Source organism: Microplitis demolitor, chromosome 4 (assembly GCF_026212275.2).
Source record: "Microplitis demolitor isolate Queensland-Clemson2020A chromosome 4, iyMicDemo2.1a, whole genome shotgun sequence".
NCBI lineage: Eukaryota > Metazoa > Arthropoda > Insecta > Hymenoptera > Braconidae > Microplitis > Microplitis demolitor.
This window is the reverse complement of record NC_068548.1, coordinates 11,965,736-11,984,994: the sequence shown is the minus strand read 5'-3', so window position 1 is coordinate 11,984,994 and position 19,259 is coordinate 11,965,736. Positions and strand designations below refer to the sequence as shown.

At 36.8% G+C, this 19,259-nt stretch overlaps 2 protein-coding genes across 2 annotated transcripts in view; one reads left to right on the top strand and one right to left on the bottom strand.

The window, feature by feature from the left end:
* Positions 1-19,259, top strand: part of LOC103578665 (synaptotagmin-7) — a 926,763-nt gene that overhangs the window by 134,749 nt on the left and 772,755 nt on the right. The gene's annotated exons all lie outside the window — the stretch shown is intronic.
* On the bottom strand, positions 530-18,111 carry LOC128667625 (location of vulva defective 1-like). Its single transcript, XM_053738537.1, has 3 exons — positions 18,036-18,111; positions 17,794-17,895; positions 530-1,109 (listed from the first exon to the last, which is right to left on the bottom strand). The coding sequence occupies exon 3, from the start codon at positions 1,097-1,099 to the stop codon at positions 530-532; it is 570 nt and encodes a 189-aa protein (XP_053594512.1). The 5' UTR covers positions 1,100-1,109; positions 17,794-17,895; positions 18,036-18,111.

Below are 19,259 nucleotides of genomic sequence, written 5' to 3'. Positions count from 1 at the left end.
GGATCTTGGTTTTGATGTCCTTGGGAATAGCTCCCGAAGCTCGTAGTGTCGAAACTTCCTTTTCAGATAACTCTTGGCGAGCCATTCACCGGGCAAGCAGTGAAGATGGTGGAAATCTGGCGCCTTCCGGCGATGGACGTTGGTATGCACCATCGCGGATCTTGAGTCCTGGATTCGGACCGCAAGCAGAAGCTTGTTGAGCCAGTAATGGCAACACCGATTTGTTGTTTGGCGTAATACCGATGGCATACTCTACTTTGATTGGAGTAGAGGTTGTGGCTGAGGTCGTTGTTGTCTGACAGCTGATTTCGGTGACGGTCAGTTGTGTTTTCAGATTGATCTCCTGGAATTTCTTAGCAAACTCTTCTGGGCTTGGCAATTTGATGTCTGCGATCAATTTTTGGCTTCGCTGGACTTGCTCAGTTAACTGATCAAGTCGTGCCGCGAGGTTTGTTGTAATACTTGACTCTGGTTGCGGAGTGACTGGAGGCATTTTCAGAGACTCTAATTGCGTTTTGAGTTCTGCGACTTAGTCAGTGTTGGTTTGAATGACGATTTGCAGGTCTTCTAGCTTCTCGTCGATGCGTTCCATCCACTGGATGTTGAATCTTGATGTCCCAGATGATATTGACGTGAAAGCAGAACGGTGACTTATGGCCCGGTCAATGCGAGCGTGGAGCTTACTAAATTCATCCTTCATGAATTTAGTTAAAGTCTCGAAGATTGCTGAAGTTGGTGTGGCTGTTGGACTCGACACGTAGAGTGCGGATGATGGACGACCAAAGTCGAGGCCAGTCGTAGTTTGCCATGGCAGCAACGCAAATTGGGGTCCAGTCGATGTCGCTGACGCAGTAGACCATGTTGGTGATGCTGCGACGGTTGTTGTAATTACAGGTGCAGCCGGTGACGAAGTTGGTGTTGTCTTCTCGGTAACAGGGGGTAATTCAGCGGTGGATGTTGATGCGGTGAGTGATAATGAATCAGATGATGGTATGACTGTATGAGTTGATGATACTTCAGTATCAGACACCTCAGCCTCGGACTCATGAGATGAGGCTTCAGTATCTGATCCTGATTTTCCATGTATTTTGACTTTCATGATGAATGATCTGAAATATATTGAAAACAATCAGTTACGTCTTCGAGACCGTCTAGGAATTTTTAAATCATTGTAATAGTATGTGCCAATATCGTTACTGGCATTATCTTGTAATTCGACTACTAGAGGACTCAAAATTTTAGAGACAATCGCGGGTCCCGAATACTTTGTTGCTAATTTAGCACTATAACCATCGACTTTATTACTTAATTTTTTATTTAAATAATAAACTTGATTATCGATTTTTAAATCTATAGGAATATCAGAAAATTTTTGTTCGTGTTGTTTCCGCGTGCGTTCCCGAGCTTTCAACATATTTTGCTCAACAAAATGTCTCAGTTCAACTGCACGGTCCATTCGGGCTTGCCAAACGGTAACGTCAGATACGTCTACATTTTCAAGAGGATCGGTGTCATTAATTAGTCGTGCGTCACGTCCGTGATTTAGATAGAATGGAGAGACGCCTAAAGCAGTATATACCGAGGTATTATACGCGAATTTTGAATCATCGATATGTTCATCCCAATCTTTTTGATTTTTACTTGTAAACGCGACAATCATAGGTTTAATTGTACGATTGCAGCGTTCAACGGGATTTGCGCAAGGGTGACCGATAGGAGTAGATGTAAATTTGATATTAAATTGACTAATTAAATTAATTATATCTTTGTTTATGAATTCCTTGCCATTATCTGAGATAATTTGGCAAGGAGGACCCAAGTGATTGAATACAGACATCAAGTGATATTTTATGATTTTTCCCGACTGTTGTTTCAGAGGAAAGATTTCAAGATAGCGCGTATAAAGATCTTCAATAACCAGAGCATATTGATTCCCCATAGTTGAACGGGTATATGGACCAATTGTATCAATAGAAATAATAGACCAAGGCTGAGTTGGTGGTCTCGTTCCGATATATCCTTGCGGTTTTGTCTGGTCACTTTTGGTCATTATACAAGTTTCGCAAGTTGAAACGTACGATGAGACATCTTTAGACATTCCTGGCCAGTAAAAATGATCTCGTATACGTTGATAAGTTTTGTCAATCCCAAGATGACCCGATTGAGCTTCACAGTGTGCTTTTTCGATAGCTGGACGAATTTCTGATTCAGTTAGAACGACTTTCCAAGGATTTAATTCACCAAGTATTGGACAGCTAGTGGACGGTAAAAATAAAACTTATCATCTTCATATTTCCATTCACGATAATTCTCTGGATATTTCTGAACAACTCGGACTTTCTCGTCATACCAAGCAGAATTTTGATCAATTATATACAGTGATGACGGATTAGAATCGGAAGCAGTTAAATCAGCAGTCTCTGGTTCTTCGTATCACCGCGAAAGTGCGTCTGGAGCTTCATTTTGTATACCCCGATAATGAACAACTACGATGTCATAAGCGGAAATGTCAATTGTCCACCTGGCCAATCTACCTGCAGGATCTTTTAGTAAGTAAAGCCATTTTAATGCGGAATGATCAGTGTAGACCGTGACTGGTAAACCCTCGATGCAACCGCGTAATTTCCGTAAGGACCACACGACAGCGAGATATTCCTTTTCTGTTGTTGTGTAATTCATTTCGGCTTTATTTAACGGTCGACTTAAACAGATAATTAAATTTTCTCGATCGAGTTCTGGATCATACTGAGTTAAAACAGAACCTAACCCCGTGTTGCTAGCATCAGTATATAGACGATAAGATAAGTCTGGACGTGACAATGACAATGTTGCGGCTTTTAACAGGGCTTCTTTTGTTCCCTCAAAAGCTTTTTCTTCGACGTCTGTCCATTCCCATGGAACTCGAGTACTGGTTAATTTATTCAAAGGACCTTGAACTTGTGCAACATTTTTAAGATGTTTATAGTACCAGTTGACTAATCTATTAAATCTTCGCAGTTCCTTACGGTTTGTAGATCGTTTATAGTTTGCAATTGGCTCCAATCGAGCTGGATCGGGTTTCAAACCATCTTTGTTAATAATGAAGCCCAAAAAGTGAACTTCAGAGCATCCAAAATGGCTCTTTTCTTCGTTCATTTTTATTCCAGCCTTACGGAATCCTTCAAAGACAGCTTGGAGAAGAATTTTATGCTCTTGTAAATCGTCACTAATTATTATCCAGTCGTCGAGATAGGCGAAAATTTTATTTTCTGCTTCAGTATGTGAAAACTGAGTTTTTAATCACTCAATAATTTTTCGTCGTACTATATCGGAAACTTCTTGGTACGTGCTTGGTGCATTTGTGAGACCAAATGGCATCCGAATCCATTCAAATAACCCTTGTCCATCTACACAGAATGCTGTGTACTGACGGCTATTTGGCTCGACTAGAACATGATGAAAGGCATCGCTGACATCAAGTACCGAAATTACTTTAGCACCTTGAAGGCTTGACAAAATGCGATGCATAGTTGGTAGTGGATAAGCACATTTTTTTGTGACTTTATTTAATGGCCGGTAATCGATGCACATGCGCCAAGTATTGTTCTTCTTGGGTACCATTACTGGCGAACATGCCCAAGCACTATTTGAAGGCTGAATATAACCCTTCGCGAGTAATTCATCAACTTTATCGTGCATCGCTTTCATTACTGGTGGACTTCTACGGTATGGTTTAGTGCGTATGGGAGTATCATCTGTCAATTCGATACGATGTTGAACTAAATACTTGATAACTTGATCGAGGGGACTTGAAAAATCAATTAAATCAGCCTCAGGATTCTCATTGCCAACCAATTTTGGAGTATCGGCAGCTATAGGATAATTTAAAAAGAATTTTCCACGACTGATGACGAATTCAGGAGCATCAGGATTCAATTTGAGCATATTTGATTTATCTTCAGTATTTACAATAGGCTTGTCCGAATTATTATTTGGTACAGGAGCCCTGGTAACGTGATGGGTGTCTACCAGGGCGCTTATGCGTTTTTTGGAGACGAAGGACGTGGCTGAAGAGGTAATCCTGCTTAAATACGCAGTTCGTCGGTTACTGGTCCACAGCAAACTTCGGCAATATGACCAATTTTTCCGCAACGACCGCAGACAGGAGTTTTCGTTGCATTATTATTCGATGATACTGGAGTTGAATTAATAGGAGTTACTTTTCCCGGTGACGTATTTACCGTATTTTGATCTAAATTTTCTAGAATAGTTTTCATCATAGGCTCGAAATTATTTAATAAAGTAGAAGACTCAAAATCTACATTTTTGCTAACTGGATTTGACTGTGTTGAATTTTGAGTGTATTTAGGATTATGAAAATTTTTATTATTGTTAAAATTATTATTTCTATTAAAATTATTATTTCTATCAAGATTATTATTTCTATTGAGATTATTATTTGCGAAATTATTGTTGGGTGGTACAGTAGAAGGCTGTAAAGTCTCTATACGATTTAATTGATCTGTTTCTGTACTTTTGATAGAATTTAATTGACTACGGGTTTTGATTCTACTGTTATTTTCTTTACGATTTTTAAAATGAGGGTTCAGCGCATCAGCCGTTGACTGCCAGGCACTGACCCGCGTGTACAATTCCGCGTAAGTCATAATAGTCGTATCCGAAAATTTTTGTAGAAACTGAGGATTAAATCACGAGGTTATAATTCGAATCTGCTTCACTTGCGGTAACGGATCTTCTAATTTTGCAAATTCGCATTGCATTCGATTAATAAATGCAACGCCTGTCTCGTTGCTGTTTTGTTTAGCCGAATATATCCCCTGCAGCACCGACTCATCCGTATGCTGAACCTGCCAAATCTTAAAAAATTTTTTGAAGGCCACCCAGCTGTGAAATACACCTTCATTTTGGTAATACCACTCGAGTACGTCGCCGCGAAGTGTGTTGGTTACTACTGCATGAAAATTTTCAAAAGAAATATCATTGCTGATCATCCGCTGCTCGATTATTTTCAAATATTTTCTGGCGTCAATAGGAGAAGATCGATCATGTGACGGAAATGAGACATTCCAAGATTTAACAAGACGACTGAGATCATACAACCGCATAGACATAGACCCACTCATATTTGAATTCCCCGCTGCACCTGTATAAGTATTATGCCAGGTTGACGGCTGAGCATGTGGGTATGCTTGTACTGATGAAGCTTGTGTGTATGGATTTGTGAGTGCGGGTGCACTATTATTGCTAGGTGGATGAATGTATGTGTACGAGAGTGTCGGCTGGGCATTCGTATGCACTGGTAGCGTATGAGCTGGTGGTGGGACCACTGAGTGCGCGTACGGTTCACGCGCAGGCAAGCCAGGCATGGCGAACTGCTGTCCGTTTTCTTGCGTTGCCGAAACGTGTGCATGTGGCTGTGGGATGACTTGACGAGTACAGAGGGGGTTTGCTGCCTGTGACGTCACAGTGGCAGCAGGGAACAGCTCTCTCGGCATCCACATGCTTGATGCGTCTGGTTGAAAAGATGGGGGTGGCAATTGAGTAACTGGGGGTCGCAAAACCGTGCTCGATATACGAAGCAAGTGCTGACGTTCTGCCCGCAAAGCTTCAATTTTTGTCTGAAGGCTCGAAACTACATTTTGTAATACGGCAACGGAGATCGTATCTTGAGATTCGGAAATTGGCACAACCCCACTAACATTGTGGTGGTGGACGCTAATATTACCGCCCGAACTAGTCGTACAAACATTGTAATTATTATTAACAGATTGACTTTGGGTACAAAGGGTACTATTATGTATCTCATCGTTCTGCGTAAGATCGACAAGATCATCCATTGCGCTTGTTGCAGTAGGAAAATGAATAAGATTACTAGGATTATTAACCGAGGTGACTGGGAGAGATGATTGTGGAATCGGCGTTCTCGGTAGCGTCATTTTGGCGGGAAAACTGTCCCAGTAAATTCTTTTCAAAACAATAATTTATAAAAGTTTATTATTAATATTTTTTTTCTTAATCCGAACTGATAATAATCTTGTCAGATTATAAATAGATTTATTTAATCAGGAATTATTGTGATACGAGTCTTTCCAAAACTCTAAAGATTATTTATTTATTAATAAATTAATAGTTTATTTAAGTTATTAAATTTCTTAATGATTAATAAATTTTTGTTTATTACTGTAATGACTTATTTTGGGTTATTGAAATTTTCAGTGACTCATAAAATTCTTATTTATTACTGCAAAGATTCTATTGATAATGTACTTAAGTGCTTAGTTTATTTGAGGACAATTTTTTCGAGCAAAAGATATTTTATTTTAAACCGGAAACGAATATAGTAATCTTTTGGGTTGTACAGAAAATAATAAATTTCTTTACTTAGAAAATATTCGCACCAAAGTTTTATTTTAACATTTTAAGTATTTATTTTTATTAGTTACTTTGGGATGTCTTTTGTGCGTGAGCAGAGGATAATAAACTGTAAAGAGTAAATACTAGTGTCTCGAGTTACTACACGTGTAGCTAGTATACGCTCAAGGTCAGAATACAACGAAATACTTATGGGAGCGAAACCGGCACACAATATTGCAATGATAAATAAATTTTTTTAATAAATAATTTATAATAAATTGATAATAATTAAAATAAATAAATTAGAGAAGCAATTAAATATTTTATAAAATTTTGATGCGGATAATGAATTATGAAATGTAATGGACTGATGAATGTAGATGTTAGTGGGAAATTAATCCCTTTTTTCTATTGTTTAACTTATTTATTAATTATCTAAATGATCTGAAAATAAAATTGAATTAGTATTCTAGTTTAAATTAATTTATGAGGAGGATGAATGGGTGAATTGGGTAGTATTAAATAAAAGTCGTGATTGGGTATCAAATTGAAGAATATATTTGGACCCAAAAAGTTAGGGAAAGCACTACGGCATAAAACCCTTTGAAGAAGTTACAATGAACGGTATGAAAATATTGATATCAGAAGGATGATGATAACTCGTTGAACAATTGACACAAGAACAACGTATATGTATGAGTGTATGCGTGTTAGATGTATGTATGAACGTATACAGTTAGATATTACGCGATGCTGGATCGTCGTATTGCGTTGTAAGAATTATATGCAAAATATACACGTCTGTATATAAGCAAAGAAATTCCAATTGTCCGCTGGGGAACAATTGGATAGTACTTGGTACTAGAGACCGTTTAATTGATGAAAGCTTCGAATATATGTATGCGCAGAGGCGAGATTACCGACGGATCAGATCGGTCTTACGATTCGAATCGCGCAGAATGCTGATAGCTTGCAGTTAGCTTGCAGAAGTTGGAAATTCAATGTTATTGCCGATGGACAATATGATGCGACTAGTCGTTGAATGGAATGATGTCTAGATCAAATCTATTGAATTAGATTACTTGGTTATGTTCGTGACAAAGACGAATATTTACTGCAGTTAATTAAATCTGATCAATTAGAATTGACCGATTATTAGTTGGCGACTAGGCCGTTACTTGAATGTATACTGAACTTAAGTAATTGATCACGGATGAATATTTATTAACAATGATAATAATGACGAACGCGGGAAATTTCACCTCAAGATATACTGAATGTTTAATAATAATAAATGATGTATAATTGTTAACTAGTCACTGTTAATTGTATTGTTGTTATTTAATATTAATATTAAATGCCGAACACAATTAAATTGACTAATCAATGAAACACGAAAGGAATCCCGGGTTGAATGGGTAGGACCCACGCGTAACAGGTTCCGACTTGTTTTAAATACGACGCAGTAACCACGGGAATTTGAGATTGACAAAAATATGGGTTAATTTTTATGAAATAAGTCCAATTAATACCTGGATGATGTCAAGGAATACTTATCTCTTTACGATGCAGTTAAATTATAACAGATAATTAATTTATTTAATGAAATTAGAATTGTTAGCTTGAGAATTATAGCCAAAATGCTCACAGTGTGTGCGCTCGGTAGTAAGACTCGTAGTCAACTGGTGCAGAAAAACGCGGTGACACCGGTGCGTTGGTTCGACCAAACGGAAAAATCAGACAACTGTGCGACAGAGAGATGCTGAAGGCATAAGTGCGACGATGAGACATAGCGAAACCGACGCTATAATGAGCGCGCGCGTTTGCGGTGCGACTCGACGCGGTGGTGAATTTAAATTACGTACCGCCAGGTGGTGACTCTTTTAAATGTTTTGAAATTTTACGTTAATAAGATGACAATTAACATCAGACTTCCGTTATCGACGGAACAGTAGAAAAATGAAATTGTTAATACTGGTAAAATTTTTAAAATTATTACTGAAAATTGTATAAAATTTTTGCTGCAAAGCCGTGAGAAAAATCAATAGAATTTTCAGTTGCCCGTTTGAATTACTGCAAAGTCCCTGTTCGAGCGCCAGTTGAGACAAACCGCTTTTCTTTTCGCGATTTTCACCAGCAGCCACCAGAATTAGCGGGTTGAACCCTGGCTTAGGCTGCCTCTAACAAATTTTTATTTTACTTGCACAGAGCAGTGGGCTGGGGTTCTTGCAATGCAAAGACCCGCACTTATTCAAACTCGACAACGTACATGAAAATTCATCCACCTACCTTACGGCTTATTATTTATAAATTATTTCTTATAATTACTTCAATTATCCTATGCAGCTTAATCAATAGGTATTGGATCTTATTACATAATTTTACCAGTATTTTAAAATATGAATAAAAGATAGTAGGTAGAAAGGAAAGTATGCAAGTTTATTGCCAGTTATAATAATTTCAATTACTTACAATAAATGTTCTCGCAGAATAAAATCGATATGGTCCAAATAACAATGAATGGCCACGTCGAAAGCGTTGGTTATCGCACTGATTTTGTGTTTTATAATTAATACGCTGATACCGTAGATGTAACAGTGGTAACGTAATGATAAACTAATTAACTTAAACGTATTTTATACTAAAATAATAATATATAATAAACAATAGAATCGCAAGCTAAGTTGCCAGTAAAATATAAAATATAATAATAAAATTCAATCGTAATAAATTGATATAATGCAAGTAAAATTGAGCGAGTTCGGCAACCCCCGGACTTTTCGGAAATACACGAAGCTTGTTTCAAATTAGTCAAGCTCGTGACTGAACATTATGAAATTGAAAATAAATTAAATAACATAGTTCACAGAATTAGGAAAATACCGAATAGAAAATATAAAATCGTGCATGTAAATCGTCTTGCACCATATTGTAATCAATAAGAAAAATAAAAGAGAAGTCCAACTGGGGTCCTGAACGATCTCAGTGTAGACGTTGAAAAGGGTTCTCGGGATTCTGTAGTCGATTGGTAAGACTAGGATATCTTTGTCAAACTGATAGAATTGAAAGATTTGTCTGGATGACCTAATAAAGACTGGTATAGTCCGTAAGAGAAGTCTGGCAGTGGAACCTAAATGGCCACACGGTAGATGTCGTTGAAAAGTTCCCGAGATACTGAAAGAAGTCTGGCTGGAGCTCTGAACGATCTCGATGATAACGCTGTTTAGGAATTTCCGAGATTCTGTTAGGACTGGGAATGTTCCAAGTTCGATTCTTTATTGGAGGAAAGTCTGACTGAGGGCCCTGACCGATTGGTCATTGCAGGGGATTCCCGGGATCCCTGGGCCTTTGATGAGAGACGATGTTTCTTTAGGTTTGAGTGAGCTCAGCTCGAGTCTGAATTCTTAGAACTTATCATTGCTCAACAGTATTCTGACTGGAGCTTTGGGATCCATCCGGAGTTGACTTTGTCAGAATTTCTCTTTTGTTAGTGGCCACGACTTTTGAGAGATAGATGGATGCCCTGGAGAGTTTCCCAGTAACTTACTTTAATGGAAAATTAATTGAAATGAATTAATTTTAGCAAGTAAACAAGTTAACTGATTATATATGGTATGAAAAGAGAAAAAAAATTTTATTAATAAAGATTGTGAACACTTTTATGGAGGCAAGGAACCACACCCAGTTAAGTGGGATCACCCCGGCCCAACTGTTTCTCCTTCTCTGAGTCGAGGTCTAATTGTAGGACCTCCTCTGAAAAATCTTCTGAAAAGTCCAGTTACATCTGCAGCCACTATTGCCCAAGGCTTGATAGGTTGTCTCGTTTGAAACGGGGCTTTTGACGATGATTGTTTATATTTAGCCTTCTTGCAGATTTTACATTGTCCCACATAACTATCAACGTCTTGATACATTCCTGGCCAATAATAATGAGTTTTAATTCGTTCATACATTCTTTTTCTCCCGAGATGCGCAGCATCTGGGTCTTCATGATTTTTCTTCAATACTTCTTGAATTTCTGGATCTCTTAAGACTCGTTTCCAAGCGTCCTCGTCACCTACTATTGCCTTTGAGTTGTCTGGACGATAATATTCCAAACGATCATCGACTATTCTCCATTCCGGAAAATTATTTGGATTCTTACGAACGTTGTTGAATTTTATTTCATACCAATTTTCCACCTGGAGATGAAGAGGGCGGACACCCTCTAGCCGATCTTTCTAGTCAAGATATTCTTTTCTAGTCTCGACATCCCGCTGAACCAGAAATGCACCTATTCTAGTATCGCAAGCATCAGTGTATAAATAGTATGGATGTCCCACCTTAAGTATAGCAAGTGGTTGTGCATCAATTAAAACTTGCTTTAATTTTTGAAATTACTCTTCTTCTTGCTGCTCCCATTTCCACTCAGTGTTCACCCCGGTTAATTTATTTAACGGGCCCTGAGCTTCAGCTACATCTTGAAGATGACGATGATACCAGTTTACTAAGGCAAGGAAACTTCGAAATTGTTTCCGGTTCGTTGGACGTGGATAATTTACAATTGGCGCTATCTTTTCTGGGCCAGGATGTAGACCTGTTTGATTGACAATGAACCCAAAAAATTTTACTTCCGGGCGACAAAATTTACACTTCGCTGGATTAATTAGTAGACCTGCTTCTCGGAAAATTGTAAATATCAGCTTTAAAATTTGTTTGTGTTCTTCTAGAGTCTCGCTGATGACAATCCACTCGTCTAAGTACGCAAATACTTTTTCTGACCAACTCATTGGTAAATTTTCATCGACAAGTTTCTTGGGTAATCTATCTTTCAGCTCATCCATAGCTTTCTGGAATGTACTGGGAGCCCCAACTAAACCATAGGACATTCGTAGCCAATCGTATTGCCCTCGTACTTCCACGGAAAAAGCGGTGAGAGAAGTCGATGCAGGAGACATACGAATTTGGTGAAATGCTTCCTTTAAATCGATAGTACTGATTCATATTGCCCCGTATGAGGCACTTAGAATTTTAAGCATTTTAGGTAACGGATGAGCTGGTGGTATAGTCCACTTGTTGATTGGCCAATAATTCACGCAAAATCGCCATTTATTATTTGGTTTTGATACCATCACTGGCGAACAAGACCAGACACTATAACTAGGTCGAATGAATTTTTTCTCCAGGAGTTCATCAATTTGACGATTTAGTTCTTCATTAATTACTGGACTTCTTCTGTACGGTTTAATTCTTACTGGTGTTGCTCCCGGTTTCAAAACAATCTTATGTTCCACAATATTCATCAGTCCTTGATTTGGTAGATTCTCATAACTTTTTATTTCTTGTTCAATGAATTTTTCAAAATCCAATTCTTCCTCAGCTGTCATGGACGCACAGTTTGTGATATTTTCTTTACATGAGATGATTTGAAACGGGTAAATCTTCGTGCTATCTGAACTTCCACATTCGGTTTTTACTATCAATTATTACTCCAAATTGTAACACAAAATCCATACCGAGAACCACTGAATACCCCAGGTCTTCCAAAACACTTCAATATTGTTCGCTGGCCACAGAAACAATGTGTATGATGAACGGAACTCCACCTAGGCTTTTACAGATAGTGTGGTTGGCTAGTAAAATACCACGTTTCTTAGTTTCATCTGGTTGAAGATCTCCAGAAGCATATTCCCGAATGTCGTCATACACTTTTGCATTGATGTATGATCTTTCACTTCCAGTGTCTAGGATCCCATTTAATTTAATGTCAAAGATCCATAATGAAACTGGTATTCTAGCTGTCACCATCGGTGGTCGAGGACCTGGACCATGAACGAAGACTTTTCTTCCTGCCAATCGGTTTTTGATAGCTGCAGACAGAGGATATCTTCAAAGTATTCCAGGAAGGAAAGATTCCCTTGATGATGATGTGGAAATGGGATCAGCCGCCGGCGTTTCTGAAAGCTGGCTCTCCCCCCTGCCGAGCTCCAGAGATCGCCACTCCCCTGGTTCCATCTCATTATCCTCTGGTTCGAACCCAGGTTCGATTTCGTCTTCCCACGATGGTTCACACTCTTTATCGTCACTATCTTCTGTCGCAATGGCCATTAAACCACCAAGATCTGCATCCGGCTGAACTGTCACTCCATTATTTAATTCTGGTTCTTCTAAAGTTTGAATGGATTGTTCAGCGACTTCAGTAATATTCACCGACTTGTCATCTCTGACCCACGGGATTATCAAGTCTAAATTTCCCGTACTGTATGACTCTATCCTGTCGGATCTGCAGTTTCGCGGCTTCACTGCCGGCGAATCCACAAACCGGCTCACTGAGCTGGTATTTGAATCACTTAAATTTTTAATTTCGGAAATTTTGGACCCCTCTGTTGTTTCCGGAACCACCTGAGCCGACGGGGATTTCGGACCAGGTATTATTCGTTTTTTCGAGCATCACCTCTGTTCACTTGTGCCTTAGGACCCTCCTTGGTTATACTAGTGGCTTTATTGTCTTCTGTAAATTTAATCAGTTCACAATTTTCCCGGGTATATCCAATTCCGAAGCACAAATTACATACTTCTTGTCGTGGATTTACACATACTTCAAAATTATGTCCCACTATCCCACAATTAAAACACGGTTTATTGCTTCTTGGCACAAATATTGGAGCTTGAATGAAACCTGGTGATCTCGGAAACTGGTTGACACGTGACCGGAATCCCATTTGTTTTTTATTTTGATAAGGTACACGATTATAATTATTATTAGTCTTCATCTGGACACCATATCTATTATTGTAAGTAGATTGAGAGTTGGGTTCTATGACAGTACACTGTGTATATTCTTGATCGTCTTTCTCATAGATAGTTTCCCTGGTGGGCGATTGCAAAAAGCCAAATCGAGGTTAGTCCTGGAACTTGACTGTTTTTTGAGGCACCAATAACTGTTGAGCTTCTTCATCTTGTGGCTTCATGTAACGCGTGTAATAAGCCTTCGTAGATGTGGACTTATCTTGCAAAGACCAACGTCCGAAGCTCGTCTGTTAGATGATTTCTAATACACGCTACTTGATCTTCTACTGGAGGTGGAATATTCATAGACTGGTATTTCTGTTGTGTATTTAAAACAAACTCCGTGACATTGTCTCCTTTGTTCATCCTCATGTTGCTTGTATCCATAATAATTTGATGATCAGTTGCAGGACTACCAAACGCTTTGCGAAACTCAGTCTTGAATTGCAAATACCCCGACCAGCTATTGTAGTTCAAGTCATACCAACGAGACGAAGCGCCCTGAAGAATATAGCTCATGACTCTCAGAAGTTCTTTATCCATCCAGTCCTCGATTTGCTCTAGCTTCAACTGCGTGTAAGAATTCGTCAACAGTTAAATTTTCTTGAGGATAGAAAATGTTGCCCATTTTCAGATTCTGTATGATGTCTTTCCAACGCCTGTCTTCCACAAAAAGTGAAACACTCTTGCCGAGATTCCGTTGGTGTTGTGTAAGTGTGGGTTCCCTATCCCCAACACTTACTCTCTGAGGGGAATTTTGATATGACAGAATTTGGCCCTGTTCATTATTTGGCTGTTGTCGCTGGTTTAATTGAAATTGGTGCAATTGTTCCTGAAGACTACTCAATTGATCAGCGATTGATGTCTGTTAATTATTCTATCCAGGTTGACTAACTTGTTGAATTTGATTATTGTATTCAACTTGCGGCTGCTGTTGTTGTTGAATTTGAGGCTGAATTGTTTGTTGTTGAGTTTGATGATTGTTGTCAACTCGTAGTTGCTGCTGGTATTGAATTGGAGGCTGAATTGTTTATCATTGTGGTCTTATTTAAGCTGGAACACTCTCCCTCGCAAAACCTTGACCCATCGGGGCAACGGTTGTACCAAATTGAAGTTCAGCTGATCTCCAATCCACTGGCGAGTAAGAACGCCACGAGTTGTCCAGAGGGTTGAGCCTGTTCATTAATTCACTTTGCGCTGTCATCATTTCATTCAACATTCTGGACAATTAATTTATTGATGCTGAATTTTGTTCATTAATCAATCGCTGTGTTCTTGTCATTTGCTGGACTTGCTTTTAACTTTCATCAATACTTATCGTTACGAGTTTTTTGGGTAATCATTTTTTTTACAGATAAAAATTTAAAATTTGAATTTCAACTCAATTCAAATAATAACATATGAAAAAAAAAAAAATATGTATTAAGCAATACAGTAGACAAATATAAAAAAAAAAACGTGAATTTATTGTTATATTTTTTTTTCTAATTTATTTTAAATATACTGTAAATTTTGCCACGTAACTTTTGTCCGTACATTCACCATAAGTTTTGCTGTAACTAATCATAGTTACTAACTGTCTGCTAACTGCAGGGCCATAATTTTTTTGTTTTACAAAAACTTTTCTTTGATTTTCTATTGTTTATAATTTTATATTTTGTGTTTTATTTTCATTTCTGAACAAGGATCCATTTGATTTAAAAATGAATACATTTTCATAAAATTAGTATTTTTAATTATCCTGATTAAAAATTCTAATCAAATCTGATTTAAACTCAATCGGATTTCCATTAGAGTCAATTAGAAGTAAGCATTCAATTAGAATTTCTAGGGAGAGTTCCAAGTATCCGATTAAATTAAATTTTTCAATTGTTATTGGAAATTCCTTATTAGAATTTTCCAATCAGATTATTTAATCAGGACATATGTGGCATTTTCTTTGCGAGCTCTGAACAACTCCAAGTAAAAATAATCTAATATCACTGATTTTTACTCAACGCTCAAAAAATTTACGTTGTAAAATTATACACAAATGAATGAAATTTTCAATTTGTATTCAAATTTACAAGTGAAATTTTTCGTTTCTGTTTTATTTTTTTTTTCTACAGCTTTTTCATGAATTGATAAATTTCATCCATACGATCAAATAGGAAACGCATGTCCGGTGGTATCTCCTCCTGACCGGGTGCGTTGTTCACATTCTGTCCATCCACTGCTGTTAAATTAGGTGGGTTATCCCCCGACCTATTTATGTTGTCCAAATTCCTCGTGTTTCCTGCCGGCAAATTGAGTGGCTTCACATCCGACCCAACTGCAGCGTCTTCAAAATTTCCATTGTTTCCTGCCGACAAACTAAGTGGGATACCCCCCGACCCATTTGCGGCGTTTGAAATTGTTGGATTTAGCATGGACGGAGCTGCTGTATAACAGCTGCTAGTTGTGGTTGTAATCACGTTCGTGGTGTTTGTACATATACATATTGTCGGTACTGGTAGTGTTGCTGATGACGAACCTGGATTTTGTGTGCCGTATCTACGATTTAGACCTCTACCGGCCGAAAGCCTTCTTAATTCCGAATTTACCCACGTTTCCCTTGTTGGGTTGAAACTATTACCACCGTTAAACATTTTATTTTATCTTTTAATACTTTGTTTTGAAAACTAAATTTAAGTATTGAAGTTTAAGTAAATTGATATCAGTATTCATTTAAGTTACAAAATAAAGTTTTTGATATTTTACTTTAATCCTCTAGCACAATGACAAACTTATTTTTCTTTCTTTAGCTTTATTTTTTTGTTAGAAAAATTTTGTTGATGCTAAATTTAGACTTTACACACTTGACTTGAAATTCTTTACTTAAATTTCGTAGTATATAATATAATTTATGTAAATCCGGTATTATTTTTTTTTCTACGACAATTTCTCACGACGCGATTATTCGATAATTTTTTCAAGTCCGGTAATTTTCTTGTGATTATTATCAAAGATCGAATTTAATTAATTTAAATATCTTATTTTTAACTAATCAGTCATTAATTATTTAATAAATTAATTATAAGTAATTTTATTTAATCTCTTTTTAAAACTTATCACTTTATTGTTTACTCAATTATTTTATTTTTTTCGTATATTCATTTGAATTTCCTTTGAAGATTTACTCTTATAAAATAATTATAAGTCCTTTTCTCACTTTATTTAAACTACACTGATAATTATTTTCAAACTTCTTTCCTTTCCGAACAAAAAAAATTTTAATTCCTTTACTTTATTTTACACGAATGTTTTATTTCCTCAATTCTCACTCTCATATAATTTCTGGATTTTTCTTTAGTTGGGCGCCATTGTAACAGGATAATTTTCAACCTTGCTAAATTTGGCCCTTTTATTAATTGATCTTAATAAGAGCGCCACTGGAAGATAAGGCTCGGCCTTCCAGAACCGGATATGTTAATATTGAAATCAGGGTCGTTGAAATATATACAGAGTGAGAAAATTGAGGGATTAAATAATTCAACACGATATTAAATCCAATACAATTTTCAATTTTTATTTATTACACAATAATACTGCCCCCTGGGTTTTATTTTACTTATAATTAATTTATCGTACAAAATTTTATTTTCAACTATTATTCCTTACAATCCAAAGTTCCCTAGACTTTATTAATTAATTTAACGAAGAATTTCTCTGGAATTATTAATAAAACTGGCCACTGGCCTGATCCCCTGGATCTAATCAAATTGGCAACTTGCCAGATCCCCTGGATCTAATTATTTTAAACTAATTGATTGAAATTCCCATGGAATTATTTGTATTTCTCTCTCTCACACACACACACACACACACACACACACACACACACACACACACACACACACACACACACACACACACACACACACACACACACACACACACACACACACACACAATTTAATAACTCATTTATTGTCCCCTGGACTTACTCATGCACACAAAATTTAAAATTTTCTCCTAAAAAAAATTGTTTTTTTTTTTACTCTAAAAATTAATTTTAGAGACTATAAAATTTTCCCTTATTTAGAATTATTCACTTTAATTCACAAATTTTCCCAGTAAAAATTTTCCATCAAGTGATAGATTTACTGACTCGAGTAACTGACGCTATCTCTCTCTTTTTCACGCGTCTCATTCTATCTCTCTCTGATTTATGCCTTTCTTTCTTCGCGTTCAACTTTCAATTTTTCTTTAACGATTTCATTAATTTACTGATATGAATAGTTTACTCAAAGTTAAATAATTAAATATAAAAATTGCTTATCACTTTTTCACAGAACTTGATTACGAAATTAAATTTTTAGTCTTACTTATTATTATATTTCTTCTTATTAATTAATATCGATTAAAATATCATATAGCAATGACTTAATAACGATTTTAATTTCTGGCTTCGTGCCGAGAAATTTTTCCTTGATTTATATAATTAATAATAATTAAAATTCTGGCCTCTCTGCCGAGAATTTTATTCCGACAGACCGCGTTGTAAATTAACAAAAGAACTCTGGCTTCTGCCGAGAATTTTATTTATAAGGAACGACCCGGAAATGGAAACTGCCCACGAATAATAATTATTTAATATATATAAAAATTAATTATTAATAAATTTTGGCTAACCGCCGGAAATTTATTTACCTCCTTTTTTTCCAATCTCGTGGCGTCCTTAACTTCACCCAGTCTCTCTGCCAATCTCCTCGTTCCCATTCCTTCCCTATTCTCTCCAATAAATTTTCATATCTGTTAAAAATTCAGTACAAATTGATTATCTTTCTATAATTGTATCGGCTTCTTGCCAGATACAAGAATTACAAATTTATTAATATGATGATAGCTTCTGGAAGGTTTCACTCTAACCTCTCCAGAGCTTATATATTTACCTGAATAATTGATGTGCCGTTCCTTGGCAGCTTCGTTTGCCGGTCCGTCCGACTCTGTGTGAAATCACCCCGTGCACTCTCTAATAATATCTAAGTCTGCAACCCCTCGGCAATTTTCGTGAGTTTTCCCACTCTCATTAACTTCTAATTGGGGTAGGAAGACGAGCCTCCAAAATTAGCGCTTCTGGGGACCAGTCGATACACAAGATCACGGGGTTAATCGATTTTTGATAATTAACTAACCGCGGGGAATTCAAGGACAATTAAAATTTCAATTATTTGAATTTATTAATTCTAACTCCGTTACAGTATGTACGTACGTACGTAGGTATGTAAATATCTATAACTTTTGAACAGATGAACCGATGTCGATCATCAAGGTGTCATTTAATGCGGCTTGTGAATACCTTGAAGCTGAAAAAAAAATTAAACTTGATCGGTAGAGCTCGTTCGGAAATTTTCCAAATAAAATCTTTTTTCAAAAATGTTTTTTTTTGGATGACTTTTTATGTTTTTGATGGATTGATTCCAAAATAAACTAGGCTCTAAAGCTTTATAAGCCGCGTCGAAGCCGTCTCAAACATCAAAATCGATTAATCCTTTCAAGAGAAACCGTTCTCGAAACAATTAAAAAAAAAAAAAATTTTTAGTATTTTGAAAATTTCTTAAAATCGGCTCTATAAATCAATTTTAAAATCTTATCAGTTGTAGAACTCAATAAAACGCATCGATTGCCACCTTGAACGTCTCAATCGGTTTATTCGTTCGAGAGATATCGTTTGAGAAAAAATGGTAAAAAATCTTTTTTTTTTCGAAAACAAGGGCATAAAAAAGTATTTTCGAGCTCGAAGAGCTCGAAAATCTATTTACAACAATTTTTCGAGCTTGAGGAGCTTGAAATAGGCGGGAAGTTTTGGGGCTGGCCCGCAGGGTCAACCGTCGGACCAATTTTTTTCTTTTGTGTGCCGGTGTTATTGTACGAAAAGATTTCTAAGATCCATCCGATCTGGTTGAAAAGTGACAAAGATCATGTGACTTTGTGAGTCACCACGGACTAAGTTTTCATAAATATTGTGAAAAGTTTTAGTGCATAAGTGAAGTTTGACCAGAAATATTTGTCACGTAACGATTCAAATTATTTAATCTTAGTTAGTTGTAAGTTAATTATTTTAATTATAAATTTGAAATTGAGTCTTTACGCGGACATTCCGCCATTTCACCGAT